The 23417-nt window shown below is 34.6% G+C and overlaps 1 protein-coding gene across 1 annotated transcript in view; it reads right to left on the bottom strand.

Annotated features, from left to right (window-relative positions):
• Positions 1 to 23417, bottom strand: part of DNAH12 (dynein axonemal heavy chain 12) — a 151200-nt gene that overhangs the window by 31075 nt on the left and 96708 nt on the right. Inside the window, exons 45-56 of the mRNA XM_064496402.1 lie at positions 20589 to 20750; positions 18706 to 18900; positions 14375 to 14508; positions 12950 to 13112; positions 12586 to 12666; positions 12061 to 12241; positions 10844 to 10971; positions 8784 to 8873; positions 7990 to 8130; positions 5822 to 6063; positions 4717 to 4864; positions 4261 to 4406 (exon numbers count right to left, since the gene is read on the bottom strand). Coding sequence (XP_064352472.1) covers positions 4261 to 4406; positions 4717 to 4864; positions 5822 to 6063; positions 7990 to 8130; positions 8784 to 8873; positions 10844 to 10971; positions 12061 to 12241; positions 12586 to 12666; positions 12950 to 13112; positions 14375 to 14508; positions 18706 to 18900; positions 20589 to 20750 — 1811 coding nt within the window. The remainder of the gene's footprint in view (positions 1 to 4260; positions 4407 to 4716; positions 4865 to 5821; positions 6064 to 7989; positions 8131 to 8783; positions 8874 to 10843; positions 10972 to 12060; positions 12242 to 12585; positions 12667 to 12949; positions 13113 to 14374; positions 14509 to 18705; positions 18901 to 20588; positions 20751 to 23417) is intronic.

Here is a 23417-nt window from a genome sequence, read left to right as displayed (position 1 = left end):
TTGTTTATTCTAAACAATTCCAACTCCTACTTAATACAACTTTGTGTGAATATTACAAATACAATTGGAAAATTGAGTTATTGTTTCAATTAGAGAGATAGGCCAAGGTACTTGTATTCCACGTGTACCTCACTGTAGGTATGGAAATAGTGCTCATCTACGTTTGAGATCCTTTTTCTGAAGGAAAAAGCATTATCTAGCTATGCTTCTGACAGAGACGATAATTTGGGGGAAAACAAAGCTTTGCTGTTAAGTAGCCAGAGATGTGTTACTAAACAATAATAATGTAGCACAGTATTTTCATCATAGTTAAAAAGTAAACAAAGTTAGAACATGAGATACAGACACTAAAGTGAGGAACTTGAAGATCATAATCATTTTAAACTCTTAACGTTTATTGAGTACTTACCATGTGCTAAGCACTTTCTCACAATGTTCCTATGAGGTAGGAGTTACTATTATCCCCATTTATAGATAGGGTACCTGAGGCATTGAGAGGTGAAAAGGGTTACGAAAACCTCAAGACAGAAAATGATAGAAGAAAATTTGACTCCAAATAGCCAATCCCAGAGTCTGCACTGCTCTCAACCACTGTACAATGTTATAAACATACAAACCTTTAGTAATTATGAGCAAGCACAACAAGGACTGATTAATAATAAACTATGGTTCCAACAGCATGACAGGCTAAATAATCTAAAAATCCTCCTGCCACCTGTTACTGGCAGATAAAATACTACATTTTAAAAATACACCGGTGACATGCATTTAAAAAATACATACATACAGAAAAAGATAGGTGCCAGAAACACAGATATTATATTATGAAATTCTTAAATAATATTATGATACTTAAATAAGCAAGGGAAAAACCCCAAAACATTCCCAAAAGACAAAGAAACTAATAAAAACAGATGTAAAATGACACAAATGTTGGAAATATTAGACAAGTATTTAAAAAATAACTGTGATTAAAATGTAAAAGAGCTAGTGAAAAAGGTGGACACCATGCCTGAAGAGATGCTCTTCAGCAGAAAGATGAAATCATAAGAAAGAATTAAATGTAAATACTAGAAATAAAAAATATGATATCAAATCTAAAGAATTTCTTTCATGGGCTGTGTAGACTCAACACAACTAAGGAGAGAATCAGTTAATATAGTTAACTTGAAGGTAGTTTTATAAAAATTATTTAGCCTGAAACTCAAAAAGAAAAAAGAGTGGTTAAAAGTAGAACAGAGCATCCAACAGCTTTGGGACAGTATCAAAAAGACTCACAAGTGTATGTTACTCCAGAAAGAGAAGAAGGTAAATGAAGTAGATATGAGAAGCTCAGGGAACCTCAATCAGGAGAAATACCAAGATGAAAACACACACACACACACACACACACACCTAGACAACTCACACACCTAATAAAACTGCTGAAAAATAGAGAAAAATGTGAAGGTTGTCAGAGGGAAAAGGACATTACATAAAAAGGAATTAAAATAAGAGCAGATTTCTCATCAGAAACTATGCAGTCCAGAGCAATGGAATGACATCTTTAAAGGAAAAAAGCAAAATCAAAAGAATCCAAAAAACTGTCAACTCAGAATTCTACACTCAGCAAAAAATATTTTTTAAAATGATGAAATAAAGAAAAAAAAGTTGAGTGAATTAACTGCCAACAGACCTATATACAATTAGTGTTAAAAAATACTCTTTAGGCAGAAGTATGAAACCACACAGAAAGACAAACAAAGAAGCCCCAAAATGGGGAAAATAAACATAACATAAAAGACATTTCTTCTTATATTTAATCACTTGAACATACATTTCTCTATAAAGCAAAAATAGTAACAATATATTATGGGATTTATGACGTATGAGAAATAAAATATACAACAGCACAATAGATAGGAAAGAGATATTGGAACTATATTGTTGAAAGACTCTTATATTATATGTGTAGCAGTGTCTTTTATTTGAAAGTATTCAGAAATTAAAGATGTATATTGTAAACTCCAGAGGAAACAGTAAAAATAGGAGTGTATAACCAATAAGCAAATAATGGATATAAAACGGAATCATAAAAAATTTCAATTGATTCAAAGCTAGATGGAAAAAAGATAAAAGGAACAAAGAAGAGATGAGACAAACAGAAAAGAACTCAAGATGGTAGATTTAAATCTGAATGCATCAATAATTCCATTAAGTATAAGTGATCTAAATATTCTGATTATAAGTGAGAATTATGTCAATTATACCTCTATTTAAAAAAACAGAAAAAATGTCATGGTAATCTTCTGCATCTCGATTTTGGCAGGGATCATATGACCACAGGCCTTAGTCAAAATTCATAAAACACTGCACCTAAAAAAGGTGAATTTTACTGTATAAATCATACCTCAATAAGCCTGACATAAAATTTTAAAAAATAAAATGAAGAACAAATGCATTTTCAGACCAATTCATAAGTCCTCACTAAATAAAAGACTGAAGGGACAAAGATAGCATTACAAATCAGTGAGAGTAGTATGGATAACCAATAAACAGCTCTGGGGTAATGGCTATCATAAAATAAATAAATAGAATTAGATCCTTACCTTTCATTACATCCAAAGATGCAAAAAGAAGTGAGCAATAGAGTCCTAATTTTAAACTGCTTTCCCAGTTCATGGCTCTTTTTCTGAGAACTATATTCCTAACTTACCCATGTTTGTTACGATAATGGCTTGGCCCCAGCCACAGGTGACTAGACCTAGGGTACATGTTTGTCCCATGCTAGGTTAATCAGATTCTCGTCTCATGGGAATTTGAAGTTGGACTTAATGGTTCTGGTTAATGTACATTATTCAACTGATACATTCTGTGAACTTAGGAACTAAGGCTTAGTAAATGGCCATGTGCACAGAAAAACCAGAATCAGTATATAATCAGAGACAGACCAATGAAGCAGCTGTGCAGAGAATAACACAGAAGATAGGTCCTACAGCTTGAGAGAGAAAGATTGAGATTGTTTGGGAGAGATAACAATTTTCACATTCCAAAGTCCTGGTGGCCCAACTTTTTTCTGAGATATTTTTAAGATACTCTAAAGTGAGTAACCGAAAGGGTGAACACTAGCTACATTACTGGGTTTTGCTGTCAGGAAGTACAGAGAGATTAGGTCTCTGTGGTTACTCATGCTGGTATCAAGAAGGATGACAGTCATAGTTGACCACACTGGTCCCAAATGGTTAGGAAGTCAAGTCCAATCTATAAGGATGGTGATTCATCCATCAAAACTCATCCACTCCATGACCTGTGGACCAGCCCATCCAAAAATAACTGGTAGAAAGGGTAACACCATTGAAATGTTACTTTATTAGAAGAGTTAGCTTTCTGCTAGAAAATGACAGATGGTTTTCTTCAATTTATGTACACTCCTGAAACCTCTGTTTTCCTTGAATTTCAATTAAGACTTGTAGACATCCCAATAGCATTTTTGAACTGTAATTTAAAAGATCCAAATGGCCACCAAATGCATAGAAAAGAGTTCTAAAATAGAATTAATAAAGATTCAGGGTCTAATACTCTGTTAAATAGAACTTTCCTGCTCTATAAGAGAACACATTTTTTGGAACAGCTAAATATACTTTCTCAGATTATAATAAATTTTACTAATTGCCTAGAAGTTCCAACCTAAGGATATTCATTCTCAAAATGCATACTTTTAGTATTTCAGTAAAATATGAAATACTAATACAGTATGACTCTATTTTTATATGAAGTTCAAAAATAGGCAAAACTAACCTGTTGTAGAAAGTAATCAGACTAATAATTTCCAATGATCGGGGGGTGAGGTTTACTGAGAAAGGACATAAGAGAACTTCCTGGGTATTGGTAATGTTTTGTATCTTGATAGAATTTTGGGTTGCATAAGTGCATACTTCTGTTGGAACTCACTGAATGGTATACTTAAATTTTGTATATTTCATTGTATATAAATTTTACCTCAAAAGAAAAACAAATTAACAAATATTTAACTTTAGTTAATAATATGCATGCTGAAGTATTTGGGGGGAAGTATATCCATGTCTGCAACTTGTGTTGAAATGCATAAAAAAGGATGAGTTGATGGATGAATAGAGGGATGGATAAGAATAATAAAATGTTAATTGCAGGATGTAAGGGGTAGTAACTATATGAGTGCTTACTCTAAAATCCTTTCAACTCTTCTCTGTTTGAAAACTTTCAAATAAAGTAACTGAAAAATTAATACTTTACATTCCTTACCAACGCCTGGAGTTATTAACAATCACTCCATTGTCTATGGAGAAAGCATCTGTTGGTAATCCAGCAATATTCCAAGCTCTAATTTTTACTGGATCACCTAGGGTCTTACTCAGTGAGAACTCTTCTGAACATGGGATTTTTTTCTCCTGTAAGAAATAAACACATTTCTTTTGATGTTTTCTTTTATCTTGTTGATTGAAATATTTTTAAAGTTAAAATATTGATCTAATTGTCATTAGATATTATTTAGTAATTCTAAAGAACAGGAAAAAAACTGAACTGAAAGTTGGACTATGGAAATATTTTATTGATCAAAGAAGAAGAAAAGAAAAGAAAAATCCCGTATTTCCAGTCATTTCTTCCCTTCTCTGTTTTTATTATCGTCTTTTCCCCCCAAATACCCCAACACATACTTTAAATGTTCAAAAAGGAACTTAGGAAATATAAAACCATTACCTTACACAACACACTCCAGTCTTCTGTGCATGTTTGCCGAAAGCCAGAAGTGAAAGGACCAAGGTAGGCTATTACTCCTGCTGATACTAAGACATCACCAGTCAAATTTTCATATACTATCTGAAGGTCATCTGCAGCTTGAGACCATCTGTGAGATCAACCAAAGGCAAAATAGCCTCATCACAGAGAATGATGGTAGACAGTGATTAATAGGGCAAGGGGCTTCTGGTCCAAATTCTATAACACAAAGCCATGAAATTTGGGTACTTGCTTACCTATAAAATGAGGAGATTGGGTCCCTTCTAGCTCTAACATACTATAAAACATATCTATGTTACACAAATGATAATCTACCTTCCATTTTTAGAATATTAGGCATTTCTTACAGGACTTGGATCTTCAGAATAAGCAGAAACAAAAACAAAAAAAAAACCACCAGCATTTTGTTTAATAATTTTATTCAGGATGATTTGGTCTAGTGGCCCTGCTATTTGTTTTAGTCTGTAAACACAGGAACATTTCCAATTCATTATGAAAAATCACATTTAAATTGTATAGCAGCTGGCATACTATTGCTAAAATTGATATTTTTTTCATTTAATGAAGTCATTATAATAAAAAAGTACATTTATGGATGCTATTCATTCAACAAAACTAATAAGGTAGTTGGTTGGCTAGTATAAATAGATTAGAATAAAGCTAACTGTTATATCAAGTCAGTTATTTGAAATACATTTAGTAAAATGAGCCATATATCTACTACTCAAACACGTTATTCTGAAAATTTCAAATATACATAAAATTGGAAAGAATGACACAATGATCACCCACATATTCACCACTTAGATTAAAAATTATCATTTCCTTTTTGATTCTTTCTCTCTCTCTTTTCTTTTTTTTTTTTTTTTTTTAACATTTGAAAGCAAGTTGCAAACAACCATCAATGGTATTTATATCTGTTAGGAGAAGCCAGGCCAAGTGCTTTATAGAAAGTCCCACATTCTTAACCAGCCATTTAAAAATCAGTAATCATGATAAATACCCAAAGAAAGTCTTATTTAAGACTGACACTTAAAAATATTGTTAAAATAAGTAGAAATCTGACCTCGATTTTTCTCCACCCAGTCCTCCAATTAGTTTTGAGGCTCTTTCAAGCTTCTTAGCACAGAGTTCCACCTGGTCTTCTAAACGAGCCTTTTCCTCAGTTTTCTCAAGAAATGTTCTCTGTAAATTTTCCAAGTGATGTTCTACTTCTGCCAGTTCTGCTCTCTTCTGATTCAAAAGCCCCATTGTCTCGGCTAAAGACTTCTGAGCTTCTGTTAAGCGGGCTTTCTTAGGAGCCACTACCTGTTTGGGAACAATATATGCAGTTACAATGTGCACTACATAAAACCAAAAGTCTACATAATCCTTTATGGATATTATGAATTTAAAATGTTTATTTATTATAAATTATTATAAAAATTAATAAGTAAATTACACAAATTTTAAATGTCTTAATACTACATTGTATTTTTATATACAAATAAAGTAAACTATACTTATATATCTTATAAAATGTATAAATCATTCTGGTCTAGCAAACTGTCATCTATCTATAAAATTGGTAAATTATTTTGGACTAACAAAATGTTACATGTAACAAAAATGGCATTAAAATATAGCAAAATATCATAAAATAATGAGGAGTTGCCATTCAACTGTTGCCAAAAACAGAAAAACATGTTAACAAGAATTATAAACGGTTAAAATATATGAATGTGCTTTTTTTTTTTTTTTTTTTTTACAATTCCAAGTCTTTGATTTTCTTCCCAGTCAGCTGAGGCATACATTTGCCTTGGAGGGATTAAGCCAGTGATAGCAGAAATACAAACAGAAAGAAAGCCTTAGTATTCAGTTCCATAACCAAAACTGAACTTTCTTCAACAAACCTTAAAAAGTGACATTTTGTTGAGACAAACACGATTTTCTGAAGTTCTTATTTTATTATGCTTATTAGTATATCAAGAATGGGGTTTTCCCAACTTGATCATTTGTGTATACTGTAAGCCACTGGTAGAAAGAATTTACAAGATGACCAAAGAGAGTATATGTCAGTTTGAAACGTCTTCTGGCACATTGCCATGAATGGGCTGAAGGCTAACAGAGAAGAATGAGGCAAAGCATTAGAGCTTCAGACACCGAATGACCTGCTTTCTCTCCTCTGGGCTGAAATCCTGAAGGGAGAACATATTAAATTAAATGGATAGGACTCAGGAAGCTCCACTTTCTACTTTTAACTTTGGAGGAGATCTTGCTGGATACCTTCCTTCAACCCTTCCTTAACAACATGGGGCAGCTGCATCAGAATTAAAATAGCAGTGCAGAGGTGTAGAGGGAGAAGTCGGGAAAGAACCTGAATACCTTGGATTCCCTGCTTTATAAAAAGGATCCAGAAGATTTCACATGTCTTATGAGACATGTGGAAATTAGCTGAGTTGAGAGCTCACAGACTTGTTGAGATTACTATGGGGAGGGACAAGATGTTCAAAGGGAAGAACATCCAGATAAAATTAATATTATTTCTTTAGCAGGTGTATACAGGTTCACTCCCCCCTGAAATTAACAAAGCCCCTACTTCTCTGCAGGCACATATGCCTTATTAGAAATATCTTCTCAATTGTTACAGCCTGATCATTCACCCCATACTCTAAGGTTGTTCTAAACACATGCTACCACGTATTTCCATCAGTATTTTTATTTATATTTCCTCCTTCCCCCGGTAGAATTCTGAGAGCTACAGAGGGCAAGGCCAGTGTTTCCTTGGTCCTTTGCTAGTCAAATTTACAAGACACTCTTAACCAGTTTCTGCTCTCCCAGGAATTTGGCCCCAGTGGTCACTCCATAAAAGATTCCCTATCACTGCATGCAATGGCTTGATTCCGTGCTTCACCTCTTAACCCTACTGGAATTTCTTACTTCTGACCTTTGAATCAGGATTTTAATCTGCCACTTTGCCCTTGATGTTTTGGATTTTTCTTTGCTTTTGCCCCAGGTCCCTGTAACTAGAGGTCAGTCATCCCTGCTCTCACTTACACTAGCCCTAACCAGATTATGTCACACACAAGTATTCTTTTCATCTACTAGATACTCAGTCAGTGTCTGATGATTATGCTGCAGCAGGACAAATTCTTTGAGGCATGACTTTCAGAAACTTAACGAGTAAATACACACATAGATTTTAATTTCTGGCAATATTTCAATAGAAAATAAATGTACTGATCCTCAAAATACCTTTGCAACTCTGTCATAAACTTCCATAGCCATGATCCACTTACACAGACCCTCAGCGGCAGAAGAAGCTTTAGCAACCTTAGGGGGGTCAAATTCAGGGTTTGTTAAGTATTCGCCACGAATCTTCTGCATAACAGTCACCTATACAACAAAGATTCAGATCTTGAAGTTTCAACATTTATCACATACAATAAGATGAAAAAATAATCATGTATAGTAAAAAATTATATTAAAAACTTATGTTGTCTTTAAAAACCAAAGTCAGTACTTTGAGTTTTTTTTTAAATAAGCATAATTGTAGCAGAAACACGTCATATTTGTGAGCACAATATGCAAATTTATTACAGATACTGAGGCAAGATATTTCATCTAAAAAAATTAAAAGACTTTTACAGGTAGGGAAAACATATGGAAACAAGGGAAAAGAACAATTAAACATAAATAAATAAAAGTTTGGATGGAAAAAAGCACACTATACTTTTTTATCTCACATAAATTTATATATTCAATTTATTAAGATATAAACTGTTATAAGAAACCACTTAGGGAACTCTTTTATGTCAATAATACACTAAAACAGTAATTTATTAAATGACTTTCAATGGTCTGAAAGAGGAACGGTTTAATGCATTAAGAGTATTTATAATATAGTCATTAATAAATGTTAACATTCCTTTATTATTTTAATCTTAAAGATGGACTATCTTACGTTTTATATAATATTGCATAATGTTAAAGATTTTATACATCTTGGCAAAATTATATTTATAGAAAAAAAATCCAATCAAACTCACTGGAATGTTGTCCTTGTCATATTCTCTTAAATCTCTTAAGAAATTCATATCTCCCAGAAGTTTTTTGCTAGGTCCCCAGTAATCTAATATCTATAAATAAAATTTATGGAGACTTATTAAATGTATAATTAAAGATGCTCATTATAAAACTTTTCTTCGTGAAGTTTAAGCTGTATTAATCTACTACTATATATAAAATAGATAAACAATAAGGTCCTAAGTATATATAGCACAGGAAGCTATATTCAACATCTTATAATAACCTATAATGAAAAAGAATATATATGTATAACTGAATCACTATCCTATACACCAGAAGCTAACACAACATTGCAAATCAACTATAGTTCAATTAAAAAGATATTAATCCAGAAAAACTATACATTGTACCTTCAAAATACCAACTTACATCTTGTTGGATATGAAATAAAGAGAGTTCTCTCCCTGAGAACAGGTTAAACATATCAAAATTTAAAACATGTACATGAACTTATATATTAAATTTGTTACTAAAAATTAAACATTGAAAAGAAAAGATGATTATTCTTCTTTAGAAAATTTAAGAAAAGCAGCTGGTATAAACACCTTCACAATTTCATATAAGAAAATATGTTTTATTATTTCAACTTTTATTTTCTTTATTCTTGACTTTCAAATCAGAACAGTAGTGCTATAGTCTTTAAGTTTGTTTCCTCCCCCAGAATTCCTACGCTGAAATCTAATCCCCAGTGTGATAGTATTTGGAGGTGGGGGTCTTTGGGAGGTGACTAGGTCATGAATGGTATTAGGACCCTTATAAAACAGACCTCAGAGAATGCCCTCTCCCTTCCACCGCAGGAAGACACAGCCAACAGATGGTAGTCTATAAACCAGGACATTAACTCTCATCAGACACTGAATCTACTATGGTCTTGATCTTGGACTTCCCAGCATCCAGAGGTGTGAGAAATAAATTTCTGTTGTTTATAAGCCACTGCAATGTATGGTAATTTGTTACAGTGGCCCAAATGAACTAAGACAGGTTGGAACCATTTTTTCTTGTAGACAATCTCCTCACCTTCCTAGGCTCCCCAAGTGAAAAAAAGAAGAGAAAGCAGAAAGACACAGATTACACATTGCTCTGCCAGTTATAAGATAAAGCACATGGTACTTGTGCTAATAAAAGGTGTTAAATAACTAGCTGAACATTCTTTTTCTTAATTTCAGAAACCTAACAGGTGTGTCTGTGTGTGTGTGTGTGTGTGTGTGTGTGTGTGTAAATGAGAATACCTTGATAAGGTAAGAGCCTATTTATTTTCTTTATTATCTCTATGAAGGATAGGGTGGCAAAAAAAAACCCAAAAAAGCCCAATTCTCCAATTCAGAGACTCAAACCTAGGTATTGTAAAAACCTGAAAAGAAAATAAATCTGTAAGTTTAGTTTCAGATGGATGCTATGCTTTTCTTTTTAAGGAATATAGCTCTGAATAATAATAGTAATAGTAACAGCTAACATTTATTGTGAGCTTACTGTTTGTAAGGCTTTATACGTAAGAGTTTTACACATATTAACTAACCTAAACCTCACATTACCTTTGTGAGGCAGGTACTATAACAATCCTCTTTTTACAGAGTTCCATAGAGGTTAAGCAACTCCTCCAGGGTCACACTGCTAAAAGAGTCATGACTTCTGAATACAGACATCCTGGCTCCAGAGCACATGCTCTTAACAACTTCACTATTCTGCTTAACTCAGCAGGATTTTTGAATGCTCAGAAACACCTATATAACCACATCATACTCTTGAGAATCTCAGCCAGAAAAGCACAGGTATCTCCCTGTTCATTCAGTTCCACTGCACAATAGTGGGGAATACTGCATAGAAAAGGAGACAGAAGCAATTTGAACTACATTTTTCTGATGCTGTATTGTCTTAGCTTTACCCTGGAACACATATAACCTGGAAAACAATGTGTCTTCCCTGGACTGGGTGGGTACTGTTGACACTTCATTTGATAACAACTGACGTAAAGTGTTCTGAATATTCATGAATATGATATAAACCTGTGTCTAGTTATTACCTTGCCTCCAGTTCCTGAAGGATCTGAAATTTTTTCTGGTTTTATATCTTTCATGACACAAATAGCAGCCATTACTAGTTTAACACCAGATGGAGGGTTCTTCATTGATTTCACAATTGTGATGTCAGCTGGCTAAATCAAAAGAAAACAGGGTATCTTCAGAATAGTTTATTTTAAATAATGAGTTTCAAAAAAAACGTTGGGCAATAATAAAAGCATTAATTTTTATTTGAAATTGTAAATTTTTTTTGCTTTGCATGGTTATGAAAGAATTAACAAAAGAGAATTTAAACACAGATTAAGACCAATGGTTCTTAAGTGTTTGAGAGTTCATGGATCCTTATCAGAATGTGATGGCAAATATGAACCTTTCAGAAAAAAATATTTTTGCACAAATACACAAAATTTTTATACAATCACATAATAAGCTCATACATGGAAGCCAGCTTAAGAACTTAGATAAAGATTTAATTCTGCATTTGTTTACATATAACATTAGTTTTACCCCACTAAAATGAAAGAAGTAGATCCCAATTCCAACCTTATTTTCTAAAAAGGTATATACTGTTATGACAGACATAATAGATTCACTTATTATCCACATCAATATCCTTTTGATTTCCCTTGCAATTCCTGGAAAGCTAGCAACTATTTATCTTAGTTTCCCAAGCAACTAGAGTTGTGAAGGTCATTAGGTTCCACCATCAGATCACTTGCGTGATGCCAGAATTCAGAATGAGTAAGTGGGGAGATGTGCAGGGCGTGAAGCATCTGTTTTACTGATGTGGATTATGGTGGAGGTGGTATGGCTCTGTAGGAAGGCTCTGCAGGCTTCCAACTGAGAGGGCTCATTCCTCTGGCAGACTACTTCCTCAGCTTGGCTTTGTGAGTCATTCCTGGCAGCTCAGTCTAGAATCTCTTTCTTCAGCTCTTCCAACAATTCTCTAATCCATTTATAAAATTCCCTAAAGAACTTCTGTCTGCTAATACTAGATAGAGTCAATTCTCTTCTCTGCAACTGAACCCTAACTCCTATAATACAGTATTTTATGACAGGAAGGGGACAAACAACAGACTCTCAATGAAAGGGAATTCTTGATGCCTTTAAACCCTACCAGTTCAGGTCATCAGTATTTAACATATGCCTCCTGGTCCATGTAACCAAATACCTGTATATAGTTTTACTTTGTTGATGAAGCACCAGCTAATTCAAACACTTGCCTTTAGTGTATCCAGTGCAGACAGAGCTGCTTCCAAAGCTGGAATTGCCTCCACTAGGTCACTTTCACACTCATTTTTCAGAACTTGGGCTTCTTCTGCCTTTCCGCTGGCTATCTCTTCATCAAATTTCACAACCTTTCTTTTTGCTTCCACTTGTGCAGACTCTATTTCAATAATCTAAAGTAAACAAACAAAGAAAAAAAAAGATATTTCCCTAAACATCCTACTGCTTTCTCTATCCTAGAGACAAAAGAATATTTGAAAATCAGGGAACCCAACAGAACATTTTGAAGGGTAAAATGAGAAGAAATGCAAATATACGTGACCTAATTTGGTAATGGGCTTCCACTGCCCTTCAAAAACAACAGAACCCATGTAGAACCCAACGAGGTAGCCAGTCAATTGAAAAGGGTAACACCCCTAACATCTAGTGGCAAGAAATTAAGGCTTATTTTCAAGGCTGATTTTGTATATTTCAGGTGTCTTCTGGCATCAATTTTTTAAAATTCAGGATACTCTACCTGCATCATATGTGCATTTTCAATTTTCGCTTCCTCCAATTTGGGTTGTAATTGAACAAGCTCCATTTTCATTTCACCAACCTAAATAGAGTTTGTCATTAGTTTTCATAAATACAATAGCTATAGAAGCCAACACAGAAATCTGAAACTTAAATGTATCATAAGGTATTAGAGACAGAAAACCTTAATTTTTTCTTCTAGTTCTTTACATGATAAAACAACAACAACAACAACAAAACCATGAGAGTGTGGTTTTGTTTCACAAAAGACTTTATCTTCCTTGAGTATGACAGGGCAGTGGGAGAATGCAGTTGTCACGGAAGAAACGCAGATAGAGAAAAGGGTGGCAGCTCATCCAATTTACCTGAGACTCTGCAAAAGCTAACTTGTCAAGCCCATTCACATATCGCTGTTTTGCTTCCATGACAGCTTGTCGCCTCTTAGTCAAAAGCTGTCGGAATGAGGCAATTAGTTCAAGGTAAGAAGTAGCAGTAACATAGTTATGTCGTCCTAACTCTTGCAAGAACCTAAAAGAAAGGCAGATAGCATATCTTACTAAAAGCAATGGGTTTCACAGAGTAAGGAGTAAATTCAACATAGCAGTAACAGCAAGCATTTAAGAATAAAGGTTAATTTTATTCAGAAGCAGCAGGGTACTTGAACTTTGTAAAAATTCTAGAATTTTACACAGAATCACATCCTAGTTTCTTCTCTGCAAAATATCAAATAGCAAGGATGTATTTAAAAAGCACAAACGAACAAAAACGTATCTCAAAAGAGAACTACAGCAAGAAAGATATAGGCCTTTTACATGTTTCATAGGCAAGGAGGGTCTAACCCTGCAAGAGACCTGAGGTACAGTAGGCAAGCACTGAAGGAAAGAGGACCGCAGGTAGTGTAGCAAGAACAAGTCATCCTTCCTTGCACACGCGTGTCACATGTTGGTTGAATGGGGTTTGGCCAGAAATACAAGACCACTACCCATACACATAAAAACAATGGATGCAATGATGTTTCATGGCAAGTATGTAGACTCAAGCCCACTGCTTGGTGTAATTGTCCAAGCCAAACATGCTAGCTGACTGTAAAACTCTGGATAGGCAAACATGCTATGAGCACCTTTGAAATGAGGACCTCAGAGATGTACAGAGGTAAAACACATACTTTTAAGGTATCCACAGCCCACCAACCAGCTCCCTCTATGTCTGAGAACGTCCATCCAGTGCCTCAGCAGCAATGTTTGTTCCATGAAAATTGCTACCCTGGCCACAGACCAGGGTTGGGCATTGGACACAAAGGAGGCTAATTACATTTGGGAATAAATTTGGACACGGAGCTGGAAATAGTCAGTTTCCGCTTACAGCTGGAATTGAAAGAAGTAAACTTGAGAATTGAGAGGCAGCCAGTTTCCTCCATATGCACTGGGAGGTAGAAAATTCAGTCTACAAAGAGAAAGAAAAAAGCAAATGCCCCAAGAGAAACAAGGGTGAGAAACAGAGAAAAGGCATTTCTGGGTTTCTGGTGGTCTCTTAACTCCTGCTTCCAGTCACTTCTAAGATCCAACTGTATTCTTTCCCTTAGGCTTTGTAAGACACATCTGTATCCTTATAATAAATTCTCCTCTTTGTTAAACCTAGATAGTAGCTTTCTATTACTTTCATATCTTAACTAATTAAATGATCAGAGAGACTTATAAGACATAGAAATCCTATTAAAATTGGGGCTTTCACAAAAGAGATGCTTTAAAATACAAGGCATTATTGTCATTTTAAAATTTATCAATATTAACCTTTCTGAAAGCTCCATAATGGAAGTGTGAAAGTGCTTGCAGACTGGAACTATCTCTTGTCGTTCAACCTCAGTAAGCTCCAGTGTTTCTAAGAATTTCACAGCCACAAGTTCAAGAGCATCTTCAGGCCATGGCTAAAAATAAGGGAAAAAAACAAATGAAATTTAAGATAGTCACCCTCCAATTATATAAATTGTCTTCCTATGTGAGAAGAATTTGGTGTTGAGAAAATTAACACCTAAATAGGGAAAACAGAATTAGGGGGACTAAGGTCACAAGTAAATCTATGAAATATCCAATAAATATTTTACATGTTAGAATTAAAGACAATGCAATATAAAGGAAAGGTCAATAATATTTTACATATCAAAGATACACTACAGTGCTTCCCTAACTCTTCCACTTGGATGTCTAGTAGGCATCCCAAATTTAGCATGACAATGGCAGAGGCCGCTAGTTGACCTCCTAATACCTATAAGCCCCTTTTCCTTAGGACTTCAACTTTATTCTAGATAGCAGTATGCCCAGCTACAATACCACATTTCCTAGACTCCCTTACAATTCAGAGTGGATAATGACATATAAGTAGATGTTGGATGGGGATGTCAGAGAAGGCTCTTTAGAGAGTTACACAGAGCTATCCTTTTTGCCCTACTTTCCATTATTTCTACTTCTTGCCTGGAACACAGACAAGTTGGAGTTCCAGTGGCCACCTTAGACCATATGATGACTCTGAGGATGAAAACCACATGCTAAGGATAATAAAGAAGAACTTGGGATTCTGATGACTTTGCTAAGTCACAAAAGTCCAAGTCTGCTTACCTTCAGATTTTTTTTTTTCTATATGAGAGAGAAAAAAATTCCTGTGTGTTTAGTTTGGGTTTTTAGCAGCCCATCATAATGCTTACCTGTAATAACATCAAAGCTGAACTTTTGATTTTCTTCCCTACAAATTCATTCCCCTCCAGTCTTCCCCATCTCAGTGAAATGGTTCCTTTGCTTTCCCTGGAATATGCCTAGGGTGCTCTGTCTCAGGGCCTTTGGATTTGCGATTCCTCTGCCTAGAACCCTCCTCACATAGACCTCCGTGTGGTTCACTCTTCTATGTCTCTGTGCAAATGAAATTCATCAGGAAGGTCTTCCCAAAGCACTCTTTCTAAAGCAGCATTCCTTCCCTCACTATTCTTTCCCTTATCTTGAATTTTCTTAGCACTTACCAATATCTGACGTATATTTATTCATTTGTTTTTGTCTCTCTCCCTGACTCACCACTAAAATGTAAAATCCATGAAAGCAAAGACTTTTTCTCACTGCTGTTACCTTCAGTGCCTAAAACAGCACTTGTCAACAAATATTTGAAATATTTATTCGGTGAAATAATTTATGTTAAATGAATAATTAATCTTCACTTGCTCATTATTTTCCAAATTTCATTTCACTTAGAGTCAACAAGATATCTGTAATTTTTTTCCTGTATAGTAGACAATATATATTTTAAGATAATTTTTTCAGTATCTGACTCTCTATCCTAGTGAAATTCAAACTTTTTGATCAAGTACTTCATTAGTAAGAAAAGTTTTAAGCACACACTACCAGTGTATACATATTTATAGATAGATTATATTCATATGGTATTATCATACAAATAATATTTTTGAGCCTCAAAAGAGGAGTCTAAATATTTATTATTAATATAAGTGAACTTTTGTAAAATGCCAGAATAAGTATTATATGACTTTTCCGATCATGTAGCTATTTTTTATAGTGAAAAAGCTCTTCCTCAAGGTCCCCGGTAGACTCTAAATCAAGATCCACTGGCAAGGAATGGGTAATGAACAGGCTCATGAGTAAAACAATAGTAAGAGGAATGAGAGCACCAATGCTCATTTAGACCAACCAATAGGGAATTAATCCCTATGATACATGGCTACATGGATAGTGATTTCCTAAACAAAATCAGAATTCTGTCTGCAAAGATAGAATGGGTAGAAAATGGCTGTTGATAGGTAACCAATGGTATGCCCCAGGCCATCATAAGCTAATATTGCAGGTCACACTTTTTCTTGTATTATTTATCTTTAATTTTCAGTTCATTGCAGGAGGCCCTTCAGGGCACCTTGCATATCATCTATGACACATGGTCATTTGACATACAGAGTTAGGGTGTCAATGTTAATCCATATGAAATAGTTTATACACAAATGAATATTCCAGTAATTCCTTCTCTTATCCTCTGAATTGTTTTGGCAGCCCTGGTAGCGTACACCATACTTTGGAGAACACAGATCTACCCAGATAGTCAGTGACTTCCTGACTATGTGACACAAAGTGGCTTACACTCACTTCCTGAGTTTCACAGACCCAGGCCCCAAACAATGCCATCAGCTGCCCTGACACATGTTTTATATCCCCACTATCTCACTGTAAAATCTTTTTCTCTCTGTTATCCAATTAATCTCCCTTATCTATTTGCACCTCCTAGCTCCTTCTTTTTAAATTTCCCCCAACAAGTATGAATCACATAAAACAGAATAGAAAGTCTTACGGTTATAAAAAAGATATCCAGAAGTAGTAGAATTGCATTTATAAGATTCCACAGAAGAAAAACTTATGGTTGGACAGGTTTTGTTTGGTTAGTTGGTTGGTTTTGGTTTTGGGCTACTTAATGGAAACAATATTAAGATATTTGCATAAAGCAAAACCATTTGGCACAGCTCTTATTGTTGTACAAGCACTGCAGCATACACTAGCTGAAACGTATGTACAGTCCTCAGAAGGACAGACTTAGTTTTTCACACATGCAACTGATAAATAAACAAAAGAGAATAAGACAACTTAGTATTAGAAATTTATTTTTAAAAGAAATTATCCAGAGTCAATCTACAGTCCATATTCTATTGGCCATAAAACAATTAAATAGAAGGCACCATTAACTACTATTCTCAAGAGCATAAATACTTAATGGTCTTAACACAGGCAGTGACGATTTGCCTTGGTTAAGTGAGGTGGTAGCTTTCATCATTTGCTGCTGACATGACTGAAATTGCCACCCAAGTTGGTCTTCCTGTCTCTTATATTGCCTCACTCCAAATTACCCACCATTCAGTCTCCAAATGCTTTAGGGTTTAATTCTAAAATATAGATTAGCTAAATACATGTTAATGCCCCCACAGTATCTCTGGTATAAAACCAAATTCCAGAGGGGAAGATATAGCTCAGTGGTCATGTGTGTGCTTAGTATGCACAAGGTCCTGGGTTCAATCCCCAGTACCTCCATTAAAATAAATAAACCTAATTATCTGACCCCCAACATACAAAAAAACTTCCCAGGCACATTTACAGACTCCTTTATAGCCTGTACCCACTCAAGGCTCCAACTTAACTCCTGCAGCCATATCAAACTATTTGCCTAAATGAGCCATGCTCTCCCCACTGCTCCACTTTTGCACATACTATCCTCTTGTGATAGTTAATTTTATGTGTCAACTTGACTATGGGCCACAGGGTGCCTATAAATTTGGTCAAACATTATTCTGGTTGTTTCTGTGACATGTGTTTCTAGACAGGTTTAATATTTAAATCAACAGACTGAGTAAAACAGGTTGCCCTCCTTAATGTGAGTGGGCCTCATCCAATCAGTCGAAGGCCTGAATAGAACAAAAAGGCTGACCATCCCTCAAATAAGGGGGAACTCCTCCTGCCTGACTGCCTTCAAGCTGGGACGTGAGTTTTTTTCCTGCCTTTGGACTCGAACTGAAACATCAGCTCTTCCTAGATCTCAAGCTTGCTGGCTTTCAGACTGGAACTACACCATCAGCTTTCCTGGGTCTCCAGCTTGCCAACTGCAGATCTTAAAACTTGTCAGCTTCCATAATCATGAGAATCAGTTCCTTATAATATATGTATAGATACAGATATCTCTCTCTATATATATCTTTACACATATACTTATGTGTGTATACATATATAGACAGAAAATACATTTTATTGGTTCCAAATACACCCCTCCTTTGTGTAACTAACTCATTTTCATACATCAGAAAGTTACTGTCTTAATAAGTACACCATTTGAACACCAAGAATGTGGCTTTTTTATGTAATTGTGGTTGCTCATTTGCTGATTGCCTTTTTTGTCTTCCAGTTTAGAGTATGAGCTCCTCGTGGTGATCATGTAGTCTTATCAGCCCCTGGTGCCAAGCATTACGCCTGCCATTAGAGTAAGTGATCAAGAAGCACTTGATGAATGTACATTAATGGAGATTGGGTAAGATTTCAGTAAAACTCCAAAACATTTAGCTGTCCACCCACCCCCACCACCCCAAATTACAAACCTGAAACCAGTCAATGGTACAGCAGTTGATGAGGGATGGAAACTGCCTCAAGCGATTTCGAAAGGCATCTCCAATAGGGCTGAAGGCCACTACAACGTGAAGATTATCTTTGCAGCAATTCACAAAGAAAGCAAACAGGGCCAAGGGACTGAGTTCATCATGTTTATTTCCAGCCTGAGCCACAGGACGAACACCCTAGGGAATATCAGAAAAAGCCCCATAAACAGAGATTGGTAAGCTGATAATAAGATTAGTAGATACTGAAATATTAAGAATTTTTATTACTCCTCTTATAAATATCTTAGAAGTTTTGTTTTTATATCAATAGAGTGACTTTGATATAGCTTGCACTTAGAAGACTACTTTCAATTCCATAATTCTATAATTTAAAAACAAATACCTGCCAGGAATTTGACTTATAAAGATACTCACAAAAAGTTCACCAAGAAATATATATATGAGACTATAATTCAACATTTCTTTGAGAAAAAAATTTGAACAACTAAAGCATACAGTTAAAAACATTATAAAACATCTATTTTTGTAATTTTATACAACTGTTAATAATAAGGTGTATCAACATACATGCTATGGCAAGATCAGGAAGATAAAATAAATAAAAAATCACATTGTGCAACAGTTAATTTTGTTAAATTAAAAAACATATAGGTGCCATGTATGAGCACCTTTTTATGGAAGCAATCACAAAGAACTATTAACAGTGAGATGGACTATTAACATCTGGTGAGATGGACTTAAGGGAGAATGTGAGAGGGAGACTTCAATATTTTATTTTGAACATTTTTCTTGGTTTATATAATTTTTTCATTTTGGACATTCTTACACTGTTTGAATTATATAACTTTATTCTTATAATATTTGTATTTTTTAATGCTATTAGAGTTGTTTAGTAATGAGATTGTAGGTCACTTTTAATGTTCTATCTTTGTATATCTCCATACTGAAAGGCATCTTACATGAGGTTAGGCATAATGGCTCTAGGACTAAACTTGAATCAAATCCCAGCCTGCAGATGATAAACTATGTGACCTTGAGGCAAGTTTTTTTAACCTCTCTGTAACTTAGTTTCCTCATCTATAGAATGGGGAAAAGAGGACCTACATCTGAGAGTTGTTGAGAGATCAAATGGTTATTACATGTAAACACTTAAAATAGTTCTTGCCATATAGGTAAGTACCTTTCAGCTTTTAAAATTCTACCTTTCTCCTTGTTCAGAGCACAGAGGTTTCAGAGTTAATAAATTATCTTATATATAGATTTCAATTTTTTTCAATAACCGGTTTAGGGAGTGGTCACAATGATCACACAATTTCTGCTGTTACTACAATAAATTTATTTCTCTCTACTATAGATATGTTCTGCCTTATGTGATAGCTGTATCTATGGGAAACTAAATCAACTCTATATTCATTCCAACAGTAATTCTCAAATTATGATTATTATGATCAATATCAATCTATGAAATTATGTTCAGGTAGTCTACCTGCATTAACTCTGACTTAATAGTGGGGTATTCAAATAGACAAAGGTAATACACTGTTGTAACTGTAGAGCAAGAGTTCATACCATAAAATAGTAGTGAAGCAATGGAAAAGCCTTGTAGCAAAGTGATGAGAAGAAAAGATAAACAATGTAACACACTGTCATCATTATGGAAAAAAGGAATTATTAAACAAAAATTCTATCTCATAACTATAGAAGAAGCTATTTAAAATTCACCCCAAAAAAGATGTATTAAGATAATATACATTAAGTTTTCAGTTACCAAAATCCTCTGCACAAGCTACATTTACGAAGAGTAGAAAAGAAGTTTCAACATAAAATTTCTATGATGAGAGCACAACTCCAAAAAAAGCACTTACCTCCATAACTTCTTGTTTTTCATCTGCAGCAAAAATATTAGGTACTTCTCCAGTATTGAGCACACTGTCGATATCCTCTAGAAAAGCTTCTTCTTTAATCTGTGTGTCCGTGATGAGAAAGACTGTCTTCTGGCCCCTCATGCCCACATTCCTTAATAGAACCTTAAAATAAAAATGTACTTTATAAGCAGAATGCAGTGGACATCTGTTGTTTTTGCTTTCTTTCCCCTTTCCCTTCTTTTGATAACAACATCTCAGTTTTAGTGTAGTATGTCTTCCATTCTGGTGGGACTATCAATCAAGGCCTCCATTTCTCCCATCCCTTAGGTGGGAGACTCTAACTGATCAGAGATTCAGAGCAGGGCATATGATTTAACAGGGCCCAATCACAGTCTTACTTCAGGTACTGAGATGGACTTGAAAATACAACTTCTGTCATTCTGGGATCAAGGATATAAAGGCCAGTAATCCAGAACTACTAGGGTCCAGCTGTGCCACCTTATAGAATGAGTCTGCTGGAGAAGAAAGTCAAGTGGAGGAGGAGAACAGAGCCAGGAGATTTAAAAAGTAATTACTCAGGACTTAATTTAAGCCCTAAAATTCAGCCATGTCGAAAGCCTGTCTATCTATGGACCATTCTGTCATGTAAGCCAATAACCTTCTTTTGCTTAAGCTAGTTTGAGCTGTTTTTGGTTTTGATGTTTTTTTGCTTTTCCTCAATTGCAACAAAAGATTCCCAGCTAACATAAAGATATGAACCCAGTGATATGCTGGAGCTGACTTTTTTAGGATTTTAGAAGTAATTGTTAAAGTTTCAGGAACTTGTGAGCAGAATGTTAAACACAGCCAGCATTAAAAATTAAATTACATTAAGTTGTAATTAAATAAATTATATTAAAAACAATGGTAACAAATACATAAATCTCATCATCTCCTAACTATTTTATTATATTTACTATTATGTATGCTGTAGAGGTTATTTAAATCTATTGTAGCCATACAATAAACTATCATGTAACGGTGTTCAAACACATAACCCTTCCCAACTCTGTTTTCAGTGTTACCATGTTGATATCTTTAAACAATCCATGGTGGGAGTTTTTACACCACAGAAACTGGCAAATGCTACAAATCAAATGGTCCCCTCAACTCTCTGGAGAGTTGGTTATTAAACATTTTCCACTGGATGTATTTCAAGTAAAAAATAGCACTATTATTTCTGCAAGAAACTTTTAAAATAAACTTCAATTTCTGTTTCAAAAATCATATCTTTAAATAAATCATCACTTACATAAATGTTGAATTTTACTGTTACACAAAACTACACTTTTTTTCCATTAAAGCCATCTTCCAATATGAATGTTGTATTCCTAGAAATTTGTATCCTCAAAATTAGTGAATCTAGCTTTTAAAGAAGTATTACATCTAATAATGCCAGCTTCACAATTATTTTATTTAGTTTTTATTTTTGTAATTATTAGTATCATATAAAAATAAATAGAAAAATACAATATAAATAGAATTAGCTTATTGCAATAAGCATTACTATATTTAAAAGTCATATACAAACATGCAATGTATAAAACTGTTTCTAAATAGGACAAGAGAGTTAACATTTCCAAAATACAAATTATATGCCAGGAATATTACAAAGAACCTTATATATGTTGTATAATTCAATCACAAACCCTATGAAATAGGTGGTATTATCCAAATTCTACAAATGAAGAAACTAAGGGGTGATATCAGCAAGATGACAGACTAGGAAGCTCTAGGACCTTGTTCTCCCATGAAGATACCAAATTAGCAATGTACAGGCCAAAATACCTTTGTGAGAATTCTAGAAGCTAGTTAAGGGGCTGCAGCATCCCCACAAGTACATAAAAAAGAGAGATAATACATGGAGGGTACGAGAATTCTTTGCATTTTTCCCAGCCTAGCTCCTCCCCTCATGCAGCATACAGAACACTCTACCCAACAACAGCAGAATACACATTCTTAAGTGCTCACAGAATATTCCCCAGCATATACCACATGTTAGACCACAAAACAACTCTTAACAAATTTAAAAGGACTGAAATCATAACAAACATCTTTTCTGATCACAATGGAATGAAACAAGAAGTCAATACCAGAAGAAAAATGGCAAAGTCCACAAACTGGTAATTAAGCAATACACTTTTAAGCAACCAACAGGTCAAAGAAAAAAATCACAAGAGAAACTAGAAAATTTCTTGAAACAAATGAAAATGAAAAGCCAACATATCAAAAAACTATGGGATGCAGCATAAGCTGTGCTAAAAGGAAAATTTATAGTTGTGAATGCTTACATTAAAAAAGAGAATCTAAAATGAAATACCTAATCTTACATCTCACAGACCTAGAAAAAAGAGGAACAAACTAAACCAAAAGCTAGCAGAAGGAAGGGAATAATCAAGATTAGAGCAGAGGTTCCAAAATACACAAACAGCTTATACAGCTCAATATCAAAAAAATAAAAAATAAAAAACAAACAAAAAAAAAAAACCCAATCAAAACATGGGCCAAAGACCTAAATAGACATTTGTCCAATGAAGACATAAAGATGGCTAACAGGTACATGAAGATTCTCAAAACTGCTAATTATTAGAGAAATACAAATCAAAATTACAATGAGGTATCACATCACATCCATCAAAATGGCCATCATTAAAATGTCTACAAATAATAAATGCTGGAGAGGGTATGGAGAAAAGGGAACCCTCCTACACTGCTGGTGGGAATGTAAATTGGTCTAGCCACTATGAACAGTATGGGACCCAGTAATACCACTCCTGGACATATATCCAG

Source organism: Camelus dromedarius, chromosome 17 (genome assembly GCF_036321535.1).
Source record: "Camelus dromedarius isolate mCamDro1 chromosome 17, mCamDro1.pat, whole genome shotgun sequence".
NCBI classification, from domain to species: Eukaryota; Metazoa; Chordata; class Mammalia; order Artiodactyla; family Camelidae; genus Camelus; species Camelus dromedarius.
This window is presented reverse-complemented; position numbering and strand designations above follow the sequence as displayed.